The sequence below is a fragment of the Anabrus simplex genome, chromosome 2, assembly GCF_040414725.1.
Source record: "Anabrus simplex isolate iqAnaSimp1 chromosome 2, ASM4041472v1, whole genome shotgun sequence".
NCBI lineage: Eukaryota > Metazoa > Arthropoda > Insecta > Orthoptera > Tettigoniidae > Anabrus > Anabrus simplex.
Genome location: NC_090266.1, coordinates 955,794,279 through 955,818,993, shown reverse-complemented (window position 1 = coordinate 955,818,993; position 24,715 = coordinate 955,794,279). Strand labels below are relative to the sequence as shown.

General features: G+C 38.5%; 1 protein-coding gene across 1 annotated transcript in view; it reads right to left on the bottom strand.

Annotated features, from left to right (window-relative positions):
• Positions 1 to 24,715, bottom strand: part of LOC136863213 (cytochrome P450 3A16) — a 193,029-nt gene that overhangs the window by 25,880 nt on the left and 142,434 nt on the right. Inside the window, exons 6-9 of the mRNA XM_067139583.2 lie at positions 21,617 to 21,708; positions 13,997 to 14,142; positions 11,702 to 11,823; positions 505 to 630 (exon numbers count right to left, since the gene is read on the bottom strand). Coding sequence (XP_066995684.2) covers positions 505 to 630; positions 11,702 to 11,823; positions 13,997 to 14,142; positions 21,617 to 21,708 — 486 coding nt within the window. The remainder of the gene's footprint in view (positions 1 to 504; positions 631 to 11,701; positions 11,824 to 13,996; positions 14,143 to 21,616; positions 21,709 to 24,715) is intronic.

Here is a 24,715-nt window from a genome sequence, read left to right as displayed (position 1 = left end):
CTGAGCCACTCAGCCCGGCAGCGAGGACGTTCTGATCAACTAAGAGTTTTCTTCAGTAGACCAGTTTGGAAATTATCGTGTTCCAGCAAAACAATGCTTCTTTCCTAGAGCAGGGTCTGTTCACAAGTGGTTTGTGGAAAATACCGTCCTGAGAAAGGATTAGCCAGCCCAGAGCCCTGATTTCAAGCCTACTTAATACCTCTGGAATGAACTACAAGAAATGACCCAAAACACTAAATTTGCTACAGCACCACAGGAAGAAGGGTCCATCATTATCCTGGAGACTTTCCGACGCCTGTTAAGACAATCTTTGACGCAGAGTTTGAACTGTAATAAAAACCAAGGGTGATGTGGTGCGGGCTCACTGCTCCCACCTTCACCACATATGAATGTCCACTACTGAGCAGTATAACCAAGGAACACTTCGAAGACAGTTTCAAGTAGGTGTCCGGGTACTTCAGATCAGGCAGTGTATTATCGAGGCTATCTTCTTATACTACATACCTGAGCAACTAGTACATCTGTGTTGGGAGAGCTCTGAAGTTTCTCTTCATTTCCCTCTTCTTTATCTGCCTTTTTTTCATCTTTAACAGCCTCAAGCAGCAAGTCCACCAAATCTGGTAACCGACCCTGAGAAGAGAGATAAAGATATACATAAAAACTGTTAAAGCTCTAAACAGGTGTCACACACTGTAAAATAATTTTTTTTAACCATTAAAAAGTATAGTTCAGGATTTAAAGCATCAACCTGGAAACAAAACATGTTAACCACAAGCTTTTCAACAAAATTGATATTCTCTAATATTGGAATGTATGCAAGATACAGAGCTCCGAAGTTTCTCTTCATTTCCCTCTTTATCTGCCTTTTTTTTTCATCTTTAACAGCCTCAAGCAGCAAGTCCACCAAATCTGGTAACCAACCCTGAGAAGAGAGATACTCTGTAGAGTATTCTGTTATTCTCTGCCCCATGTCTGGTTAAGACGCTTGACCCACATAGCTAATCTGCGATAAGCTTCTCTATACAGTGTACAGTAAGATCTAACGTACAGTATTGGTTTAGTGTATGTTATGGTTTCTGAATGAAGTGTATGTCTGCATGCTGTAGATTTCTGAAGCACAAATCTATTGGAAGAGTGAGAATAGAACTGTAAACAATTTCCTGACACACAAGAGCCAACATGTTGCAGAATTAAGAAAAATGAATGAATTTAAAACTGTGGGTACAGTGCTAAAAAAAAATTTAAAATAGTTAAACAACCAACTGTCTTAACTGGAGATACTCAGTTGGGCGCCCGTTGAGGTTAGCTGAATGTGGCTGAGCTGGCCTGACGTAAATGCGGTCATCTTTCATAGCAAGCCTATGTCACAGCAAAAGGTAATATATTTGCATAATTCAATGAGCTTACTAGATTTGGCACAGTACTGTAATGCTGTGTGACTTTCCTTGTTCACTGAATTTCTGCAAATAGTATTTAAAACTTATCAGCTGTCTGATAATACCAAGCCTCTAAATGGTGAGTTTCATCTCTATTGATAACAAATATTTATTATCCAAGATTATAGTACAACAATGTAAATGCATTTACCAAATAAACACACAGTTTGCCTTCAAATAAATAACCTATTCCCCTGGTAAGCATAATTGGATTGTTGGTATCAGATAATTTAAGCCCAATCAACCATAAGCCATAGCTTACCCACCTTAACTCTGTATTGTATCAGAAATGTTTCTATAGCACCTCTAAAAATGTAAGTGAAAATTGTAATTCATATACATACAGTACAAATATTTTGAGGTTGTAGGCCTAATTCAATTGTATCTAGTCAAATCAAATAACTTATTTCTTACAATGTAAATTTAAGAGAGACTGGTTTCTGCCCTCTTGAATTATTTTCTGCTTCCATTTCAACCTCTGGTATTGCTGCAGTGATTGAGTGACAGAACTTTGCCCATCTCTCATGGCCTGTGACATAACCACAATGTCACTGTGACTGAATAGGATGCACTCATCACTTGCCTGCCTGCTTACAATGCTGTGCACCTGCAGGATGAAATGCCTAGCGAAGCTCCTCAGGTCTTAACAGATGAAAAAAGAAAAAAATCAGAATGTTTTTGTAAGACCTGAGAGATTCCCCCCCCCCCCCCACACACACCAAAAATAGTCTTAAAGGAAAGTGGCTCAGCAAAGAGAGGTTTCACATTCTTCTGCATGGTGGGCAGCAATAAAACTGAAATTTAAGCCCAAGTGTTTCAGCCACAGAAACCTTTATTGCAATTTGTTTTTTCAGTCTCAACAGTGGTGAATTAAATCCTGAATTAGTACCATTTCTGATCAAGCATGGTTTTATTTCCATGGACATTTAAATTCATAAAAATAATATTAGTCACTTGAGAATCCAAGAATAATTCATGAAACTCCACTTCATGACCTTAAAATATGAGTGTGGTGTGCTATTTGTGTTAAAAGATTTGTAGGGCCAATTTTTTTAATGCCATTCTGTCCAATACACAGAATTAATATTGAACAAGTTTTTTATCCCAACTGACTCGGCAGGAGAAGTCTGATATTTCCAGCATACCACTCGTAATTCAATGAATGCAGTACGAGAAGTTTTCCGAGACAGTATAATTGGTGTAGGTTTAATTTCAGATCATTCTCCTGATTTAACAACTTGACATTTATTGATGGGATAGTTTGAAAGATAAGAGTTTATAAACAAATAAAAAAACAAAAAACTACACCACAGAAGAAATGAAAAACACAATTTGCTCAAAATTTTGTAGATTCACAAGGCTCAATTGCAGAGAGAGAACAGGAATATCACGCTATGCTTGTCTATATGCCAAGGGAGAGCTTTTTCAACACTTACTTTAACAGGGTAAGTTTTATAGTTTTTCTCTGTTTTTCAATTTGATTATCCACTCATCAAAGTTGGTTTTTTTTTGTTTTGTTTTTTACGAGCGTACAGGAATGGTACAACTGCAACTGCACTATTTTACAGACATATGGTATGCAAGAAGGACTGCAAACCCATTCAGGGCTTGCCCTGTACAATTGAAGAAAAAAAAATTGCTGAGAATGTAAAACTACTATTGCAAAAGTTTATCCAGGCAGACTGGAAACTTAACCATACAAGAGAACATTGATATCAAAGTATAAAATAAAATTGGAAATAACATATATATGGTTTGGCTGCTTTAACAATAATATCCTAAATGTAAAACAGTCTTTATGCATTAATCTTCACAATGAATGTATCGAATTTGTTAGCCCAATTTATCATTTTAAAATAATATATTTGTTTGCTCAGAAAGTTCCAAATGTTTTATTAGATGGAAATGAACCAAATTTCATGCATTTAAGAAAAATCATTCCTTCAAGTAGAAAACAAAAAGATATGATCATGAATAGGAACACAATGGGATAAACACTATAACGAGCCATTGCAGGAAGAGTGAACAACAGAAAGCAGAGACTAAGACAATCTCTTCATCTTCACACACTACCGTCTTCACATCGACAGGCTCTCCCCAACAATCCCAGCTCTTCTACATTCATTCCTTCTCCAACTAATGTTTCTTCTGCTACCCAGCATCATCACGAGGGCAGGTTTTCAACACTCACTGAGAAGCCATCTAGGCAGATCTTCAGTCCTGATGTAGAAGGTGTAGGATAAGAAAGCCAGACAAGTCCAGTTAAGAATTAAGATAAAGAGGAACAGGTGGTAAAAAGAAAAAACCACTAGGAACACAGGACAAGTACAGAAGAACAGCCAGAGTCTAGGTAAATATTGGAAAGGAACGAAAACTGGACACATCAAGTCTAACAGGAAGATAGGCCTATAATTTTTTGCAAGTGACAAAGAACTCAAAGACTTCTATGTTATTGGGACAAAAAAAAATTTCATTCACTAATTCTAGCCTAATCTGTTAAGATATTTCGTATAACTTCTCAAATCCAAACAGACTGTTCAATAATGGCGTGTGGCCTCCCGAGAGGCCTGGTGTAGGTCTTTTGATTGGACTCCCGCAGGCGACCTGCGCATCATAACGAGGATGAAATTATTACGGAGATGACACATACGCCCAGTCACCGTGCCAGGGGAATTAACCAATTATGGTTAAAATTTCAGACACTGCCGGGAATCGAATCCGGGACCTCTGTGACCAAAGGCCAGCACGCTAACCATTTAGCCATGGAGCCGGACACTGTTCAATAGTGACAATGCAACTCGTGGAAAGGAACAGGCCTAAAATCTCAGAAATAAAATAAACTTTCTTGCACGAGTACTCAGTTTTGACTTTCGTTTTTTGTAGATCCCATGATAATTTTTGCACCATACTGTTCTAGACATTTAATGGTTCTAGGCCCACTTACCCCAGGAACATGAACTCTAAAGACATTTCACCAGTATTATTCATCCATAAGCACCCATAAAAAACAAATTCAACCAGAGTAAACTCATTCTGCAGGTTTGTTGTTTAAATTTATTTCTTCTTCTTCTTGAAAATATAAGCTGCTTATGAGATATATTATTTGTAGAATGTGGAACAGAATTTTGGAACATTCAACAGATGATTTGGGCACAAGCACACAGGTATTGTAATATCTCTCCCTCCCTCTCCCCATCCCTGGTCTTAGTACTCATCATACCTTCAAGTTAAGGAATGCAGTCCGACTTAAGTTCTTATATTTACACTTCTGCAGTTGTGAATCAGTCCACCCAACATCCAACTCTCAGATCATCATTTCTGTGCCACGCTCTTCCTTCTGAAGACACGATATTATCTCAATCAATCAATACTGATCTGCATTTAGGGCAGTCACCCAGGTGGCAGATTCCCTATCTGTTGTTTTCCTTGTACAAGGATGGATGATATTTTTTAACACAATAGTTTGGAACTGATTGTGCTACACCTCTGTTATGCTCATATTAAGTTCATTGGATCTGGCAGCACTGAACTGATTGCCATTAATTCTTCACCTGTTAGTCACAATTTCAGAAACTGTTGGTTTCACTGCCTTTTAGGGGTATATTACATGTGGAATATTTGTCCACATGGTTTTGGTCCATCTGGCTGTGTTGTGATTGACTTTACAAGAAGCATTTGTAGAAAAAATTATAAACATCAAAACATGAAATGTGCTTAAGGAGGACAAAATCAGGATGATATTTACTTAATATATGGATCAATTTTACTTTGTACTTATGATACAAACTGAAACTAATAGATATCTGTTCAGTTCATATTCTTCGAAACAAGTTGATTGAGGTAAGTCGAACTTCAAACCAAAATATCTCGGCCTCAATTTAAAGTCCAAGAGAAGATTAATTACCCAGTTATTTTATCATTAACATCTGAAATAACAAGGAGACTTGGACAGCGACAGAAATAGTTTAGCTTCAAACAGTCCCTTCAAAAGGAGCTGTTAAGGGTGGGCAGAGAAGACTAATAAAATCTGAACATTGTACTTTGACTTGAAAAGACTGCTCCACAGTGGAGAAATACAAAGCCACAGTACACTGAACATTCCTGACCAGAGTTCTAAGCTGAAATATTTTGCTTTGTTTGTCTGGGCATAAAAATGATACGAACACTATATCTTAAAACACCAACATTCTTAATAAATAGATGTACATCGAATCTCGTGCAATACACGACCACATTTAAAAAAATATAACTTTCTAACCATAACAATGTTAACAGACTTAAGATATTAAGCATTTTCCTGTCACAGGAGTCTGTTGCTGAGGATGAACATTCAAGAATGGTAGAATATGCCCTACTAGGTAACTCATTTACCATTAAAAACAAGTCCTGTAGTTAGCATCATTCTTTGTTAATAATTGGTCAAAAACATCTTCCTAAATTTGGAATAAATTTATACAGCTGAGTAAAAAAAATCAAATTTCTAAATACTTTCATATACATCAGAATATATTCCTAAATTACTTAATTCACAAATAAAATTCTCTGAATAACTGAAGAAATCTATGATCCTCCTAGATTTCCGAGATTAAGTCCAACATGGCATGAATTATGCCTTCTATAGCCCAATACAGAGAAGGATTAGAAATGTGAATAAGGTAGATACTGATATTTAAGACTTCACATTCTCTATGCGCAAAAAATGTTAAATGCATAACCATTAGTCAATTTTGCTTATTTGACTTACTGTACTAATAATTTCATTTGTTATTACAATTACAACTTCTCGCTTCCCATATGTAACAATTTGTTAGTTAAACATCTAATGCAAGTTGGTTACATGCTGTCAACAAAGTAGTATATTATTATTATAAATAAATAAATAAATAAAATTCGCTGGGGCCATCAAGGACCACGTTAAGTCTTGTTGCATTTGACACTGAACTTGGCCTTCTTTAGAGCCCAAATTTCCCTCATTCTTTGTGAGTGGGCCTGCTTACGCTCCTCTGTCCAAGGAGCACGGTGTCTTCTCTTCGGCTGCTCGTCTCTGTTCAGCCCGTTCGTCAAAATTTTCTTGCGGAAGAGATTTCTGTTAAGGGCGTCTTCAGCTGAGATATGTAGCATTTGCAGGTCTTCTTTGGTATTTCTAAACCAGGGAATTGTGGTTTGGGGGTATGAATCAAAAAAGTGAAAGATTTCTTTAGTTAACTTTCTTCCGTCCATTGTTTTCAGATGACCGTAAATCGTGCCCGTCTTTTTCTGATTGTGTCGGTAATTTTCTCTATTTTGCTGTAGACTTCCTTGTTGGATCTCTTTTGATGGATTCCATTTCTGTACTTTGATCCCAAGATTCCTCTCACTATTTTGCGTTCTCTTTTCTCCAGTTCTTCAAGGAGTCCTTTGTTGGCATTTAGAGGCAGGGTTTTGGCTGCATATAGAACTACTGGCTTCAGAACTGTTTCATAGTGACGTATCTTGGTGTTTTGGGAAAGGCATTTTTTGTTGTAGATTGTGCGGGATGCTTGGTAGGCTATTTCCAGTTAGCGTACTCGCTCCTGAAGTGCTGCTTTGTCCAGTCCATTTTTCATGATGATCTCACCCAGGTATTTGAATTTGTCTACTCGGGTGATGTTCCCGTATTTTGTATGGATTTTTGGTGGAGCCTCTTTGATGTTAGTCATTACTTCTGTTTTCTCAAGCGATATCTGCAAACCAGTTTGTTCGGCAATTTCCTTTAAAATTTCAACTTTAGCTCTAGCGGTTTCTATGTCGTTTGAGAGAACAGCAATATCATCGGCAAATGCTAAGCAGTCTGTTGCGATCCTCTTGGATTTGCTTCCTATTCTTAATGGACTGTAGTTGGTTTCCTGTAATCTCACCCGCCAGGTTCTGATGATCTTTTCAAGAACACAGTTGAAGAGTATCGGGGATAGCCCATCACCTTGTCGGACTCCTGTTTTGATGTCAAAGGAATGTGAGAGACATCCGTGGAACTTCACCTTGGATTTTGTATCGGTCAGGGAGGCTCTAATTAATGCCAGCAGTTTCAAATCAACTCCAAATTCATTTAAGATGTTTAGCAGGACTTCCCGGTCAATGGAGTCATATGCTTTCTTAAAGTCCACAAAGACAGACACATACTGCTTGGACCTTAGCGTACAATATCTGATGATCGTTTTGAGATTTTGGATCTGTTCAGCTGTTGAGCGACCTTTTCTGAACCCTCCTTAGTATTCACCTATTTGATGTTTGACTTGTGCTTCCAAACGCTCCAGGATGGCAAGTGATAGAATTTTGTAAGTCACGGGTAGCAAAGATATTCCTCTGTAGTTGTTGATGTTCTTCATACTGCCTTTTTTGTGTAATGGATGGATCAAAGCTATTTTCCAATCTTCGGGTAGGGTCTCCTTGTTCCAAATATCTTCTATTTGCTTTTGCAAGATATCAAGTGATTCCTCTGGGGCATATTTCCATAGTTCTGCTACTACTACTGAGTCTTCCCCCAGCGCTTTGTTATTTTTGAGACGGGCAATGTGACGCTTGATTTCATCTCTGTCGGGTGGTCTGGAATCTGGGTACCTGAGTAAGGGTTCCTTGGTCTCAATGTCGCTTTGAGGTTTAGATCAATTAAGTAAATTCTTGAAGTAATCTGCCTGAATGCTGCAATTTTCTTCATTTGACGTCGCCAGTGTGCCGTCCTTTCGCTCAAAGCATAGAGATGGTGGTTTATAGCCAGTGAGTTTGCATTTGAAGGCTCTGTAGTACTCTCTGCTTTCATTCTTCCTAAAGTTTTGTTCTATCTTTTCAATGAGAGATTTTTCGTATTTACGTTTCTCAGTTCTGAACACCCTAGCTGCTTGGGCACGTTGGGTTTTGTAGGTTTCCCAATCATTTTCTGATTTCGTAGAGTAGTACTGTTTCCACGCATTGAGTCTTTGTTGGAGGACTGATTCGCAGGTACCATTCCACCAGGCATGTTTTTTGCCTCTCTTGATTTCTGCAACGTCTTTGGCGGCCTCAACAAGGAGACTTTTGGAGTTGTTAAAGTCACAGTCATTTGGTCTTCTCCTGGAACTCCTCGACCCTTTGCCGAAGTTTATCATTGTCGAAGCGTGTGATCTGTTTGGTTGTCTTCTTTGTGTTTGCGGGAATTGGTTTGAATTTGATAAGAGACAATGATCTGAGGCCACATTGATGCCTTTCTTTACCTTGACATTCATAATCTCAGGGCTGTTTCTCCTGGAGATTGCAACATGATCAATTTGGAACTCTCTTGAGAGCTTGGATGGGAGAACGCCAAGTCATTTGCTTTCTGGGTAGATGGCGAAAGTGGGTCGACATGACCTGCAGGTTGTGATTTTCGCAAATGGACACCAGTCTTTTGCCGTTGGGATTGGTTCTTTTGTGAGCAGGGTAATTTCCTATAACTCTCTTGTACTTCTGTTCACGACCCAGTTGGGCATTGAAGTCACCCAAAAGAAGCTTGACGTGGTGTTTGGGGATTTTGTTTAATTTTTCATCCAGTAGGTCCCAGAAATTATCAACTTCATCTGGATCAGACTTGTTCTTATCGTTTGTAGGAGCATGTGCGTTAACTAGGGCATAGGTTTTGTTCGCGCATTTAATTGCGAGTATAGACAATCTGTCGCTCACAGGTTCGAAATTTGCAACCGATTTAAGGATCTTGGTCCTAACAGCAAACGCGGTTCCAAGCATCACAGCTCCATTGAGGATTCCTCTTTGCGCTTTGCTCTTGAAAAATCGGTAGCCTTCGGATTCAAAAATCTCTTCATCTGGGTACCTCGTTTCCTGTAGGGCCATTATGGATATCCGATTTTCGTGAAGAGCTTTGGCGAGGGTTTTCAGCTTGCCAGTTTGTGTAAGTGAATTTATGTTGAAAGTTGCTAGAAAGGTTTTAGATTTTGGCCCGAGTTTGACTCTTCAGGGTACACCGAGATGCTCCGACTCTTCTCTTGCATGATGCCGAGTCTCCCCAGAATTCGAACGAGACTCGTGCGCCGTGGCGTTCACGACGAGGGATTTATCCGAAGATTTACTCCCTGGGGTATGTTTCTTGAAATGTTGTGCCATCATGCTTTTTGACTTGACTTTGCTTTGGACGGGTACCCATCCTTTTACAACTAGGGTTGTTAGCCCTAGAGGTTGCCTCAAGATGTTTTCTGGCTTCTGGTCATTTACCAGTCTTCGCCGTAACCCTGGCAAGGGACCAGTTTTTTTTTTCGTGGTGGTATTTTATTTCCCTACTACCCTCTGACTCTGCTGGCGGCAGAGCCAGAGAGTTTCCCCAATTCCAATGGGACGCGCCCGATGGAGGTAACCGGTAAATCCCCACACGGGTATTACTATTATTATTACTATTATTATTATTATTATTATTATTATTATTATTATTATTATTAGAACTAAATGTGAAAGAATATGCTACTTCAGACAGCAGAGCAAAAACAAAAAAGTCAACTATTACTTAAGTGGTGTCATTAATGCTTTCACGGCCTGTACTTAAAGACATGATACTGTATAGGCTTTTGAGCTGATGCCGTGTCAAGAAAATGAGGTGAAATTCTTAACTTTTCACAGAGAAATGTGCTCTGCGTCCTCAGAAGAAATATTGACTGTCCACAAGAAAGGCTTCGTAAGTGTATTCATAGTGCTACAATGAAAATACTAAAACCAAGTTTGTTGAATAACAGATGGTAACAATGGAGCTCGATGCTGTGATCACGCATACCTTCATTTCAACAACACAATCTCAAAGAAAGTGATTAATAGTAACTATGGTCCACATCAATAAGTATTTGTCACTGAAAATTAATACACAGTTCAAAAAAATTAGGGGAATATGTTTTGTAAAGTCTGGTATGTGAATGTTAATTTGGTAGATAGGGTTCCCATGGTTGTACAGCATACCTTGAGACCTTAGCTACTCAGGGTCAGATAGAAGTTATACTCCATCTGTAGGCGTACCCATGCATTAAACAGTCAGGTGACCCCTCAAAACAAAGTGAATAGCAGTGCCACCGTGTGTCGTGAGGTACACAGACTACTGCGGTCATTTTAGCACATTCTACATCAACCAGCACATCCCACGAGACATCTTAAGGAGGTTCAAGTCGCAGGGGCCGTCGCTTTGATCCAGGAAGGATGGACTTCGTTGTGTTGCTGTGGATCTCAATGTCTCTCAGCCAGTTATTCAATGCTTGTGGAATTGCTACGACACAGGCCAGTTCACAAGGAGGGATGGACAAGGTCGTGGACGCATGACAACCCCACAGGATGACCGATATCCGGCCATCTGTGCGTTGCGGCGTCATTCAGCACCCATCCTGTTCAAGTGCCCTGTTTAATGCAGCAACATCTTGCAGCTCGTCTTCTGTTTGCCTGTAACCATGTCAACTGGCAACTTCGCCAATGGACACCTGCGTTGTTCACAGGCAACCTCAGATTTCCCCTGACACAGAGTGATGGACATCAACGTGTACAGAGATGCCGTGGTGAGCAGTACATGCCAAATGTTGTCCAGAAAGGCGACCGATTTGGACAAGGTTCTGTGATGGTTTGGGGTGGCATCAGTACTGATGGCCGTACGGATCTTGTCGTCCGCAGTAATCTTACCGCTGCGGGGTACACTGAGCAGATACTGCTACAGCATGTATTGGTTGCTGCATGCAGTGTTGGCCCTGAATTCATACTCTTGCACAATGCCAGGGCTCATGTAGCGTGCCATCACAAGAGCTGCCTTGCAAGAACTGGACATTGAAGAGATGGAATGCCCAGCAGCGAGTCCAGACCTCAATTCCATCGAGCAGGTGTGGGATAGGCTTGACAGTGTTCACGGGCGTCCTGTTCCACCACAGACTCTCCAAGACCTCTAAGAGGCTCTCATTGAAGAATGGGACCTGAAACCACAATGTGACCTCCGTCGACTTAAACGGAGCATGCCACATAGGTGCTAAGCTGTGATAAACGCTTGTGGAGGACATACACCATACTGAAGCTCTCCAACTGTGATAAAAATCCACCCTGGAGGACTGTTATCACTTTGTTTTCACCCTTTTTGGACATTTCCGTTTGTGTTCTGAAAATGAATGTGAATCCATCCATGTTCTTCTGTATACTTCAACGGTAAATAATAAAGGTTTAGTTTGTAATATATCTGGGTGTGAGGTGAGGTATTGTGGAGAATGGCATACGTTCAAATACATGTTCCCCTAATTTTTTTGAACTGTGTATGTTCCAAAACAACTTACCTCGTTAGGTTTATCAACTTTCAGTCTTTCTTCAATACTTGAGAGGCACAATGATGTAAAATACTTGTTAGCTTTTTGTCGGAGAACAAATTTATCAATAGGAGCCCATGATGGATAGATAACTGCAACAGGGAAATATTATCCACATCATATGTTATTCTTATTTCTGTAAAATCTTCCTCCACTTTCAACTCTTACAGTACTAGCACACAACAAGATTGTTCTTTGGACCCGTAAGTAGAACTTATTTATACAAAAAAAAGTTGTATACGGTACATAAAGAAAGGAACAATTAATAGAATACAGCATACATGAAGACAATGTTGGAAAAGGAAGAAAATAAAGAGAAGGCAAACCATGCAAAGAAAAAGGAAAAGGACAAGGACAAACTCCACATCTCTGAAAACTGCAGTCTTTCTATAAAATGGCTCATCATTCCCAGTTCTTCTGCATCCTTTTCTTCTCAGTCCCTGACTAGATTGTTTTTATCTCAGCTTCAGACTGATGGTCATCCACATGTACTGTTGAGAATTTCCTTAGAGAAAAATGTAGACAAGGAGAAAGTTGGAGAAACAAGGAAAAAGGAGAGGCAAAAGCAGGAAAGTTAAAACGGATGGTAAAATAAAAGTAATCCAACAGGTTTAATAGAAGTATAGAAACGCAATGAACAAGTGCATAAATATGAATCACTACAGATAGGATGCTAGAAATGTGGATTGAATACAAAAAATGAAAAATGCAATGACGGGTCAGTTTGGAAGAGGGAGCACAAAAAAGACGAGTATGACAAACATGAAAACACAAAGGACAAGAAGAGTCTCTGCATCTACATACACAAATCTACATACACAATGTTGTCTTCAAAGATTGGCTCTTCATCAAACTCAGTTCTTCTAAATTCATTTTTCTCAGCCCTCAACAAACTGGTTTCTGCCTTCCAGCTTCATTAGATATGTCAAGATGGACCCTCAATGAGAGTTTAAGCCAACTTTGATCGACTAATTTAAAATAATTTTCTTAAATGCACTTTTGTTAAATACAGTTGTTTTCTCAATCTTTTACTTTTCCATTTCAGGGGCTTGGTTTGCATTTCAAGTACACTGGTGCCTTCAACATATTACATCAACTTCCAGTTTGTCCCTTCATATAGGTTCTTTGCCTGTTTTGATGCATTTGAAATGTGGTGGCCTTACATGCTGAAATTCAGAAAATACGTATCTCCCCATGTTAAGAGCTTCCTCCAGCCCAAAGAAGTACACCCAACTTGACATGGCATGGATTTTACAAGTAGACAATATCTCTCGAGAGACACTAAGCCATACTGCTTGGATAACTTCAATCCTCCTGTAAGAGGGCACGGAATACATCTATGATATCCCCTGCATGTCGTAAGCTACTACTGCTACCACCACCACCACCACCACCACCAAGCTGGAGTTGGCAACCATGCGGCTTCTAGCCGAGTTTTAAATTGCTTCCACTTGTGCCAGCCTCACTTTTTTCCTTTCCTATCCAACCTCCCCTGGTAAACGCTTGTTCTCTTCTGACCTCAGCAGTATTAGAGTTGCAAGGCCGGAGATGATATTTTCACACCTTTCATGGCCCTTTCCTTCCTTTCGCCAATACTTTCATTCTGGGATGTGTATGGGGAGAAAATTCAGGGCAAAAACTACTCTCAAAATGGTCACGGTGTATACCAGGATTAAAACCTTGGTTCTTGGAACAGTATATCACAGTCTCCTGTTAGGAAGCCAGGCTCAAATTTAAGAAGTTCAGATGGACTATTAGAATGAAAAAAAAAAACACCTACTACATGCCATATAGAACATTTTTCCTAGCCCAAAAAAGTAAGCATCAAAATTAGATTAAGTGGCCTGTTGGGCCGAGTGGCTCAGACAGAAGGGTGCTGGCTTTCCAAGTCCAACAGGCTTGTATGGGAAGCTTTTTTTTTTTTGGCAAGCTGCTTTACGTCGCACTGACACAGATAGGAATTATGGCGATGATGGGAAAGGGAAGGTCTAGAAGTGGGAAGGAAGCGTCCATGGCCTTAAGGTACAGCCCCAGCATTTGCCTGGTGTAAAAATGGGAAACCACGGAAAACCATCTTCAGGGCTGCCGACAGTAGGGTTTGAACCCACTATCTCCCGAATACTGGATACTGGCCACACTTAAGCGACTGCAGCTATCGAGCTCGGTGAAGCATTGATTAGATTTTATTATTAAATTATAAACAGATCTCTTAAACAGAATGATGTTGGGAACTGTTAATGAATATATTTATTAAAGGCTACTCACAGGAAAGTGCAGATGTAGGCGAATCAGGATTGTCATTCGTAAATGCACAATTCAAATTGGAAGAGAACTGTTGCATATCTGTCGCACTAGGGTCCAAACCAAAAAGTGTGACAGCCAGACAGTTACTTAGGAACTCTGATACCAAACTGTGGATGGAAAAAAAAAAAAATCCTTTTAATGACCCAGTCAAATCACAAGAAACAGTTAATTACCTAATAAATACCAATGAATGCCAAATAATATTAGTTAAAACTGTAGCATATATTTAGAAAAAAAGTAATTTAAGTAAAAATCATCCTCTGAACGGCACTTGTATGAGCATAGGCAAGAGGTTTGAAGCTGGTCTGCAAAATACTCATGTGAAGAATGTTAAGTTATATGAATGGAAGAACTTTTTTATAATATGCAACTTCTAAGAGTAGTCTAACAATTCAGATATGTACTGCAGCTAGTTGGAGAAATTACACCATTGATGTGACACACACACACACACACACACACACACACACACACACACACACACACACAGATTGTTTTACCACAGAGTCATACAAGACATTCTGTAATCTGCTTTCTACCTCCCTTGAACCCTTCAGAAATCTTATAACAAGAAGTACGGTTCAATGCAGACTGTGATTAAGAAATTATAGAAAGGTGGACTAACAACAAAAGAAAAACCTGTAGATTACTTCGATCAACGTAAGTTTTGAAACGCTGGTAACAAATAAAAGACAAGATAGTAAGATCCAAGCAGTAGAAATGAAATTTTTAAGAACATCAGTTAGAAAGACAAAGAGATAGAAGTCAAAATATTAAAATCAGAGAAGAGCTAAATATAGAACCGTTAGTACAGAACATACAGAAAGCAAGACAGATGGTTCGGACATGTAAAAAGAATGGGAAAGGAACGGGATGCAAGAAGGGAATTGGAAAGAGAAGTTTAAGGGGAAAAAGACCAGTTGGAAGACCGAGAAGAATGTGGATGGATCAGATTTGGAAAGACATTAGAGAAGCTGGATTGGATGTGGGAGAAGTAATGGAGCAGGAAAAGTGAAAGGACAGAAAGGAGTGGAAGAGGCTTGTTAACCACACCCAGGCGACTGGAGTGAGACGACGACGACGATGATGATGATGATATTTTGAAAAATCTACTTATCACTCATTTGTGTGCATTAACTGTCTTTACTGCCCATTTTTTTCCTCCTCTGAATATATATTTTCTTTTTTTCTCAATCACAGGAGATTAATTCAACAAACAAGGGAATAAGCAAGCTAATACTGAAACCTACTTTGATATTTTACTAAAATCATCTATGTCCAATAGGCAGCTCACTTATCAAAAATTAGCTGCGAGATAACTCGCAAGCTCCAAAGTTGAACCTTGAATAGGTCGTATTAAAGCAATTAGTTAGCAGCTGGATATCCCTAAACAGTTCTTGATGTTGAGCAAGTGGTGGAGAGCATGCTTGACCACAGCAGTTCTTTATCTACACATTACTATTTGTCCAGAATAGAGCAGAAGCACAAGACTCATTTTGGTAAGACTGATTGAAACACACATTTCTGGCACCATGCACCACCAATGATCATCTTATTTTCACACTGTTCTTGTACACAATTTTCTACACTTGTCTGTAAACCATAAATGGAACTACAAACTGAAGTTCGTACCATAATGTATTTGGTTGTGAACATAGAATATTTAATAAATACCCCAGAAGGGAGAGGGGGGGAATTTAGAAATAAATAAAAACCTCTCATTTTCAAAATGCTGTTCGCATCAAACACCTCAAAACTAATGTCTTCGCTAACTGTTAAGATTTCAGTCAATCTACGGTTCGAGTCTTCCACTTTTGAAGAAAATTTAATGGTCAGATTTTCCCTGGGATTAACCTACAGAAGTTCAATGGTCTTGCTGGAAGGAATATCTTCTAGGCAAGATGTATCATCATAACTGGTCCATGAAGCAAAATGCAGGGTACAATTATCTTCACGGAATGCAAAGACTGCCTCCTTTAACAAAATTTTCAGCCCTCATATTTTTCCAGATTTAGTAATTAAGTTTTCCACTTCAAAAGTTACTGTCTCCTCCTGCAGCACTGTCATGTCCAGGGACACGAACTTTCATCAAGTAGCAGTACATGAGTAATACATAGTGATTACTTTGGTAACTCAATCCATTGGCGGTGCTGTCTGAGCAGCCAAGTGTTTGGGTGATATAGAATGACAAACTGTTGTGTGAGGTCAAAAGGTCTCACGAGGATGTCTATATGGACAAATCTAAATAGTCACGTCCTGTCGTCTGGAGATGGCAAGAAAAGGGGTTAGTTTGAAGGATACCATACTTAAAATTAATGGCAACCCAACTAAGTGAAACAGGACGCAGAGTCATGTTTATGATGACAAGTATTAGAAATGAGGGAGTTATTTTAGGAGCATAGGTTTAAGGGCGAGAAGTCAACTTCATGTTAATAAATATTGCCACGTGCATAGCTTGGAATTTTGTGATACATGGGGGAGGTGGTACCACCAATGGTAAGCCAGTAAGGCTTTAAGAGGAGGGGACCCTCATATATTGCTGGTCCCTTTAAATACGTATGTAATTGAAGGAACAAGCGTCTTATTGCATTAGTCTTCACTTTGGAAGCCTTGCCTTCCGCTCACGTTAGGGAATCGCGACTGATTCTCCAAGCGGTCTTGCTACTTAGAATATTTCTTAGTAGATCAGGTTGAACGGTGGTGCTCTAACTCTTTGTATTCACCATTCATACTTTGATTCTCGACTTAAGCCCTAGTTCTTCTGGGTTTTATCGTAGTTGGCAACTTAAAGCTGAGGAATCTCTGTGAGACTCCACGATACTCCGTTTTTAACATCGCTAAGCATTTCAGTGGCACTCTAATGTTTTAGGGTCCACTTGCATTTACTTGGAGTAGCCGTTCTGAGGAAGGCTAGTTTCAGTACGTCACATTACGTGACCAACTTCAATTGTATGTGTATATTCTTTGTACATCATCTGTTAATATACGCACATATATAGGAAATCATATGAGTTTCAACTCTTAACAACCAACTTACCTAACGCCTATAAATTACCATCTTATATCCCTTTCGTTTTTAGTACTGTTGTTAGCCATCAGGTGATTCCACTCACTGCTCGGCGTCTCACCTGTTGGCCGGGATACGACAGCACAATGAATAATTTAGGCAAAAGGGATCCATCCATGCTAATCGTGGGCATTGTGGTATGGGAACGAGCTGATGAGCTAACGGATTGTGCCACAGTTTGTGTATGTTTTAACCCTACAAAGTCCTTTTGGCTCTCATTGCACAAACAAAACCACTTTGATTAGTAGTGAAAGGATTTTAAGGTACAGCACCTTTCCAAAAATATAGCCATTTTCATACCGACAGGTCAATTTATTTGGAGACATAAGCAAAAATAATTTGTTGCACCTTTTTTAGGAGATTACTCTACTTTGCCAACTTTTCCCTTCTATTTCATGCTTCAGCATCTTTTTCCTCCCCTACTTTTATCTGCATCTGTGAAAGATTGTCAAATCTTTTCCTCTCTTCTTGAAAAGATTTTTCAAAAAATTTTAAACCAGAAGTCTTCAACAAACAATTTATGGAAACCACCAGTAATTCAAATCCCAGCAAGAATGGCCAACCTGAAGCTGTGAAATCAAATTAAAATTTAAACAATGATGCTGCAACAGTTTAAACTAAGTTTAATAAGTACCGGCATGAATTTAACAGTTCCACCCATCGACTGTGTACTCTCTCGTTAGCTGGGTTAGCGTCTTACCAGTCCGAACCAGAACGTAATTTTCACAACATGAAATCATGCCGAAGGTTAAGTACAAGAAGTTGTATGCACGTTCAGAAGAACTGAAAATGCAATTTATTGAAACTGTTTGTATGATTCTTCAATGAGCTGTCTAAAGTAAATAACACAATCAATGACGAGAATCAAGAAAGAGAATAAACCAGGACATCGAGTACAGCATACTTGTAGAGAATATTGTTGAACTTCGCAAGTCGAAGCCTAAACAAACTACTCTGATACACGCCTTCGCTTCGGTGTCTGAAAAGCAGCTATCATTTTACGAGTTCTGTGAAGATCTTGCCATGGCATTAATCCAGTCAGGAATTCTCGTCCACAAGGTAAACAATCCTGCATTCAAATCATTTCTTGAAATGTACACAAAGATAAATACCAGATGAGAGCACTGAGAAAAAATGACAGCCATTTTACAAGAACATCTGAGACAATAAAAGAGGCAGTCAGCAAACATGAAGTGGAATTCAATTTAGATGAAACTACTGATGACCTGCAAAGATTTATTTTGAATGTGTATGTGTTTCCATTATCTGGTGAATGAGTGAAACCTACATTTTTTTTTAAATTTATAAACTCTAGAAGACAAATGCCTACACAATAATGCAAACATTCAATGACTCTTATCTGAACCTGTGGGCAGGGGGCATACAATATGAAGAAGTCAGCCTTGTGACTGATCAAACACACTACATGCTTTCAGCTTTCCAACAACTGAGAGGGGCATTTACCCTAACATCAGCTATGTGACATGCATTGCATGTTTGTGAAAATAACAGACAGAATTACAGCAGGGTAAATGACTCCACTGCTACTGCGAAGATGATTCTCGTAAAGGTTCCCAGTCAAGTTTTGTACCTAGAAGCGAGTGGGCTCCACATTCCACAGTTTTCCTGTCACCACAATGTGGGGTACTTGGAAAAGATCCAGTTTTCTTGGGCAAAAAATTGATAAAATCAAATGCTTCATATGTGCCCTACACTCAGACAGTAGCCATCAAGCAGACCTAAGAATTGCTAAACAAGACCTAGAGTTGAAACTTTTTGCAGAGCATGGCTATTAGTATTTGCCTAATATGATTTTGAGTTTGAAAGAAGTTTATGAGTGTTAGCAACTTAGTGTCAAAAACACTGAAATGTGTGTAATCAAATACAACAAGTTTCTTAGTTCTTAGAACCCAGTAAATAGGATAAGGAAAGTTCATGTATCTTTTTTAAAGCTTAGTAACGTGATTTAACAACAACACTTTTTGTATGTATCTTCAGAACCTTTTCCTACCCCCAGCCCCCTCTTCTGACCACACTCTCCATCTTAAAATCCTTTCCCTATTGATCAGCATTGTAAATGGAAGAAGGGAAGTAGTTCAACAATTTCTTCCCAGTCATTTTCAAAAATTGTTCAGCATATTAATTCATTTCTCCTTTCCTATTTCTCAAAGGAACGAGATAATTTAGTTTTTCTGCTTTGAATTCATCTTGAAGAGAGACAACCAAGAAGTATGCTCTAAAATTACTCTTCCCAATTATAACACCTCACAAAATATAACAAGCCCACAGTTATAAATCATCTTCATTAGCAGTGCACTTTGCTCCTCTTAATTCTTCAAAGTGAGGATGTAATTACCAATTCAAACTTCTTTGATGTTCCACACTGCTGATTGACAGTGTCAAATTTATTGCAGGAGTAAAGTAGCCATTATGTCACCAATAAAACTTTCTGCATACACAAAGGAATAAAAACAGTTCTCTGCTACTGCCATTCATCCAGAAAGTTACTGCTCTTTTCTGATCACTGCTAATGTCTCCCTTCTTAGTTTTTTCTGTACTACAAATTTAGCTTGAACTAGTGGATTTACTCTGTTATTAATAATTCGATTCACAAGGTTCCATGGATCTGACATCAGGCTCTAACAATGACCCTTATTGCCACTTATGCTTGCTGCGTGGGTCTCACTTGTAGATAAAGACGATTGTCAAGAACATCATCGCAATTTTCTTGTACATCTAAAACACTTCTCCATAATAACATTAACGCCCATGGCATGTTTTTCGATTACTTCAGAAATATACAGAGTCCTTTCCATTCTTTCGTATTTGTTTCATCCGAAGAACAAAACCCTGAGTTTTTGGAATAACACAAACTGTACTGTAGTAAATAAATTGGATTCAGGACTTTATTCTCACAGAAATAAGAGATAAATGACTTCTTAAAGTCATTCTTGAAAATTTAATTTACAGAAACTAAGCAATAAACATTTGTCTGCATACTGAAAAAAAAACAAAAAAAAACACACAATATCTCATCTTTTAAATCATAACTCAAATTATTGCAGGTAACAATTTTTCTTTCTTTGTTGAAAAATATCCTGAACAGTTCGAGCAAAAACAAAAAATATTGTGTATAATTGCCTTTTTTTAAGGTCTTAAGCTATACCTACCAACTTAAAGCAATCATCATGTCTATCACTCATGCACACTCAGCGAGATATCGAGGGACAGCTATTAGAGCTCTCTCTAGTGGGTAGACCTGAGAACTACTGATTCTGTCATAAGAGCACGTGTATTTGTGTGTGACGTTTTTGGTGTTATTTATGCGTTTTCAGTGAGTTGATAAAATTAAATAGTAGCGTGCATCATTCCTTGATATCTCCTCTCAACAAGAGGGGAAAGGTATGTGCTGTGTTTGGCTGCAGCAACTATGAAGTAGAGAAGAATGTGGGGTCTTTCTTTCACTACCCTCGTGACAAGAAAATGTAAGTAATATTGTGTTTGCATATATATTCTTCCAGTGACAAAGATATTTTTATAGTACTTCATAATCTTCTGACCTGCTCAACCCATATTTTAACTGGCTTAAAATATAATGCGCATATTTTATTGTATAGTGCAGCAGTTAACCTTCAATACTGATATGTTGTTGTAGGTGTGATGTGTTGATTTTGAAATGTCACAAAAGTGATTTGGATAAGGTGTACAAGAAAGAAAGGACATTATGCTTTTATAAGAATTATAAGATCTGTTCAGATCATTTCCAGGCCAGCAACTTTAAAAATCCTCGACTATACAGCCAAGAATATGTTACATTTTTACTCTAATTGTACGTAAATATTCCTCAAAGCATCACTATCGACAACATTTTCATACTTTTCTTTCTTTTATCTCTCTTCTCAGACTAAAGCCAGGATTTTATAGATTTTCTTTCTGTTAGTAGGCTTCATGTTAAGAGGAAAATTGTCCAGCTTTTAAATGTTAATTCATTGCATCATGTGTGTAAGGAATGTGCCGATATTTTTATTGACAAGTGTCTTAATGTGATGATACAATGTTTTTTAAACGAGAAAAAAGACAAATCTAACTCTAAAAGCTCAGGCAGGAATGCTAAAGCAAAAAGTTATGCATAAATGAAAGATCAACCTATTTCACAGTAGTCCACTTCACATCTTGTTTGTCTAATTTCAATCTTTAAATAATAATCTTTTAAATAATTCTTCATTTATCCAGAATTGCTTTAGCAACTTCTAAGTTAATATCTCAATAATACTTTCTTTCTATACGTAATTTATGTATCCATTTTCGTATATGCATTTCCATTGATATTTGAATTTAGCGAGACTTTTCAGGTCAAGTCACTAGGAGCACCACTGTTGAATTGTCTCCCATTTTAACAAGGCTAAATCCTTAAGCGTCGTGTATTGTCTACTGTATTTGATATTATAAATACAAATGAATAGATAGCAACATCAATAATTAGTTCAAAATCTGTTCAAGAGTAAACAACTTACTTTGTTACTGAAATTTTCCCTTCTGCAGCTCCAGAAGCCTGTTCAACATTCTTTGTCAGGGATGCTGTATTTTGCAAGATAGATGGCACCAACTAGAGAAAAGAGGATGCAAATACTTTCAATTAAGAAAAATACAAAAGTAACAGAAGGTTTTTGAGACACTAAGTATCCTGTGCATCATCATTTTCACATAAAAACGAAGCAAAGTAACAGCCTATTTGGATACATGGGATAAGATAGCATAGGTATGTTCCCTATGGAGCTCAAGCCCATATGGGCTCAGCTCAGAGACCAGCAGATTACAGTGTGATGCATGGTCAGTGTGCTGTAATTCTTTGCCTTCTTGACCAGGACTGCTATCTCACCATCAATTGTTCTCTTGTACAGTAGGCGAGTGGACCTCAAACCAGCTAACAGATCCATGTAAAAATCCCTGATGTGACCAAGAATAACATGCAAGCCTCCAGGTAAAGGACACTTTGCTACCCCTAGACCAAAGGAGAGATTTTACAGGGTCATTACTGTAACTTTTGCTGAAGACACCTAATACAAATATTATTGTGACTTATGATTATAAAGTAAGTCAATGTAAATCTGAGAGCTAACAAACTGGCTTGCTATTTGGATAGCACCATCCATATGATAATTAACACAAACACAAAGGATTATGTTTATGTCTTGCCAATGAATTAGTCTAATCTTGAACTCCTAGTTTTAATATTCCTCCACAGAACTTCCAGGTACAAAAAGCAAATCAGATAAGCGGCAAGTGTATGCCAGTAACTCTTGGCAACGTTTAATAATTATCCAAATGAACTATTCAGAGGTTGAAAGAGTGCTAGCCCCTAGGCATGCCTGCTCCTAGGAGACTCCAGACTCAATTCCCAGCTTGGCTAAGGATTGCAATCGTGGACAGATTGCTAGAATGGACTTCACTCAGCCTTGTGAAAGCAACCAAGAAACTGTCTAAATGAGAGGCAGTCGAAGCAATATGGCTAAGGATGTCTCCTAGTTGACCACATAGCACTCCAATATCTGCAAGACATCTGAATGGGTAGCAGTAGTCTTAGCAGGTCTGCAGGTTTTATTTCAACAGACCATGTTAGGCTTTAAGAGAGTCATTTCTGCCTTTTTTGCAGTTTTAATGATGAAATATCCTTTATCTAATAATAGAGATGTTCACAACAACTAGCTACTGAATACTGCTGAAAATGAAAGGCATGATGACAAGGGTGGAGTAACCAAGCTTACTTCATCCACAGGAAGCACAAGAAGCTATGTTTACAAGCAACTTCACTGTTACAATCACTTACATTCACTTTGTATAGAAATATTCTACACACAAAATTCATGTAAAGCACATTTTTGATAACATATCCTACTAATCCTACATTGCAACCCTCTTCAGAATGAAAAGCAAAAAATTGTAGGATGTTCTTTGAGTACAATTGTATAAAATTATAAACACACTACTCAATATGGACACATAATAGTATACAGGGAGTGTGTCTCTTCTACAGTAAAAAGCAAGAGGGCAATCCAGAATGTGATGCAGAAGATAACCAAACCAAGGTGTATAGCCTAATTCACTACCAATATTTGTACTACAACTGTATGACCACAATTTCACACCCGGGCCTGCATCTGATTATGCTAGAGCAACTGTGTGCGTCCTTAGCAACACTAGTAATATATGCAATGCATACCTGCCAACTTCTAGAAATCAAAAGTAAGACATTTAAATTTTTGGATTTGATCACGTATATTGTGTCACAGTCACTGTGGAAAAAAGACAAGATAAAAGTTATACACATCTACAGTTACAGTATGAATTGACCATTCAATTTAAAATCTTAAACTTAGAAAACTAAAAATGGTTTCAAGAAAACTTAATGATCACGGAAGAAAATCCTTAATAGTTTCTTTTATTTGACTAAAATGAAAGGAAAGGAAATTCAATTCATAGGTTTTTGGCCATATTGTGGAGAGAAAATACCAGAAACTCTCACCGAGACAACACTCTGAATACATTCAAATCATTAAAATTATGAACTAAAAATAAACACAAATGCAGTGAAATACGCAAAACTACCACATGCAAAACAGATCAATATGTCACATACATTACTGAAATACAACTTTGACAGGGGGGAAAGCACAAAACCACAAGAAAAAACACTTTGACTACAACTCCAACGAAACTACACAGGAAAACTATGTTAACAGCGCGTGAACCACACAATAACAAAGTAACAAACTCCTATTTTCGTCTTGATTAATGGAGTCTATAGCGCACGCTAGCCTCTCTCACTTGTAGGATGATTTCCGTCCAGAATTCCCAGCTGTAAAATACACACGCTGCTGTAGTGTGCAGGAAACACGATACAATCGTCAAATGAACCATCAAATAAATACGCTTCAAAATTGCACAAGCACATAAGAATTATCCTAGGAGAAGAGTATTGACCGCAATGGAGGTTATATTGGTCAAAAATCTGAAGAAGTAAAAATAAATCAGAAAATCTGAAGAAGAGTTAAAAACTGAAAGTTTCTGGGTAAATCGGAAGGGTTGACAGGTATGGCAATGTTAGGGCAAGTGTCAATAGAAGCTGTATAAGAGATCTCCCCTTTCCATACTGCAATCTGTGGGCAGACTGTTGAGCAAGTCTTGTGTAATAGGATCTCTACTGGGCTTGGTGGGGAAAAAACGTCACAGTAGTTGCTCAAAGAGACTTCCATCGACATGCATGGACGCTTCACAGCACCGTCTGACTGAGAAAACAACAGTGCTTGGCGGTAAAGGCTGACTTCTGATGTTTCCTGCAGTATTCCGTATGCGACCGAGGTGTTCTTCACAGGAATAAAATTTCTGTGGCATGAGAAAGAAATTCAAAAATGTTAAATCAGGGCTCTTGAGAAGCCAGACCCTGGTCCATCATGACCAATCCATTTCAGCGTTCAGCCATAGACGAACACTGTGGGAGTAACGTAGGGGTGCACTGCCTTGCTGAAACTACATGCAGGGGTGTACATAGAGATGAACCTCTTCCAACAACCCCAGCAATCTCTCTTCAAGGAAGTGAAGATCGGGATTACCAT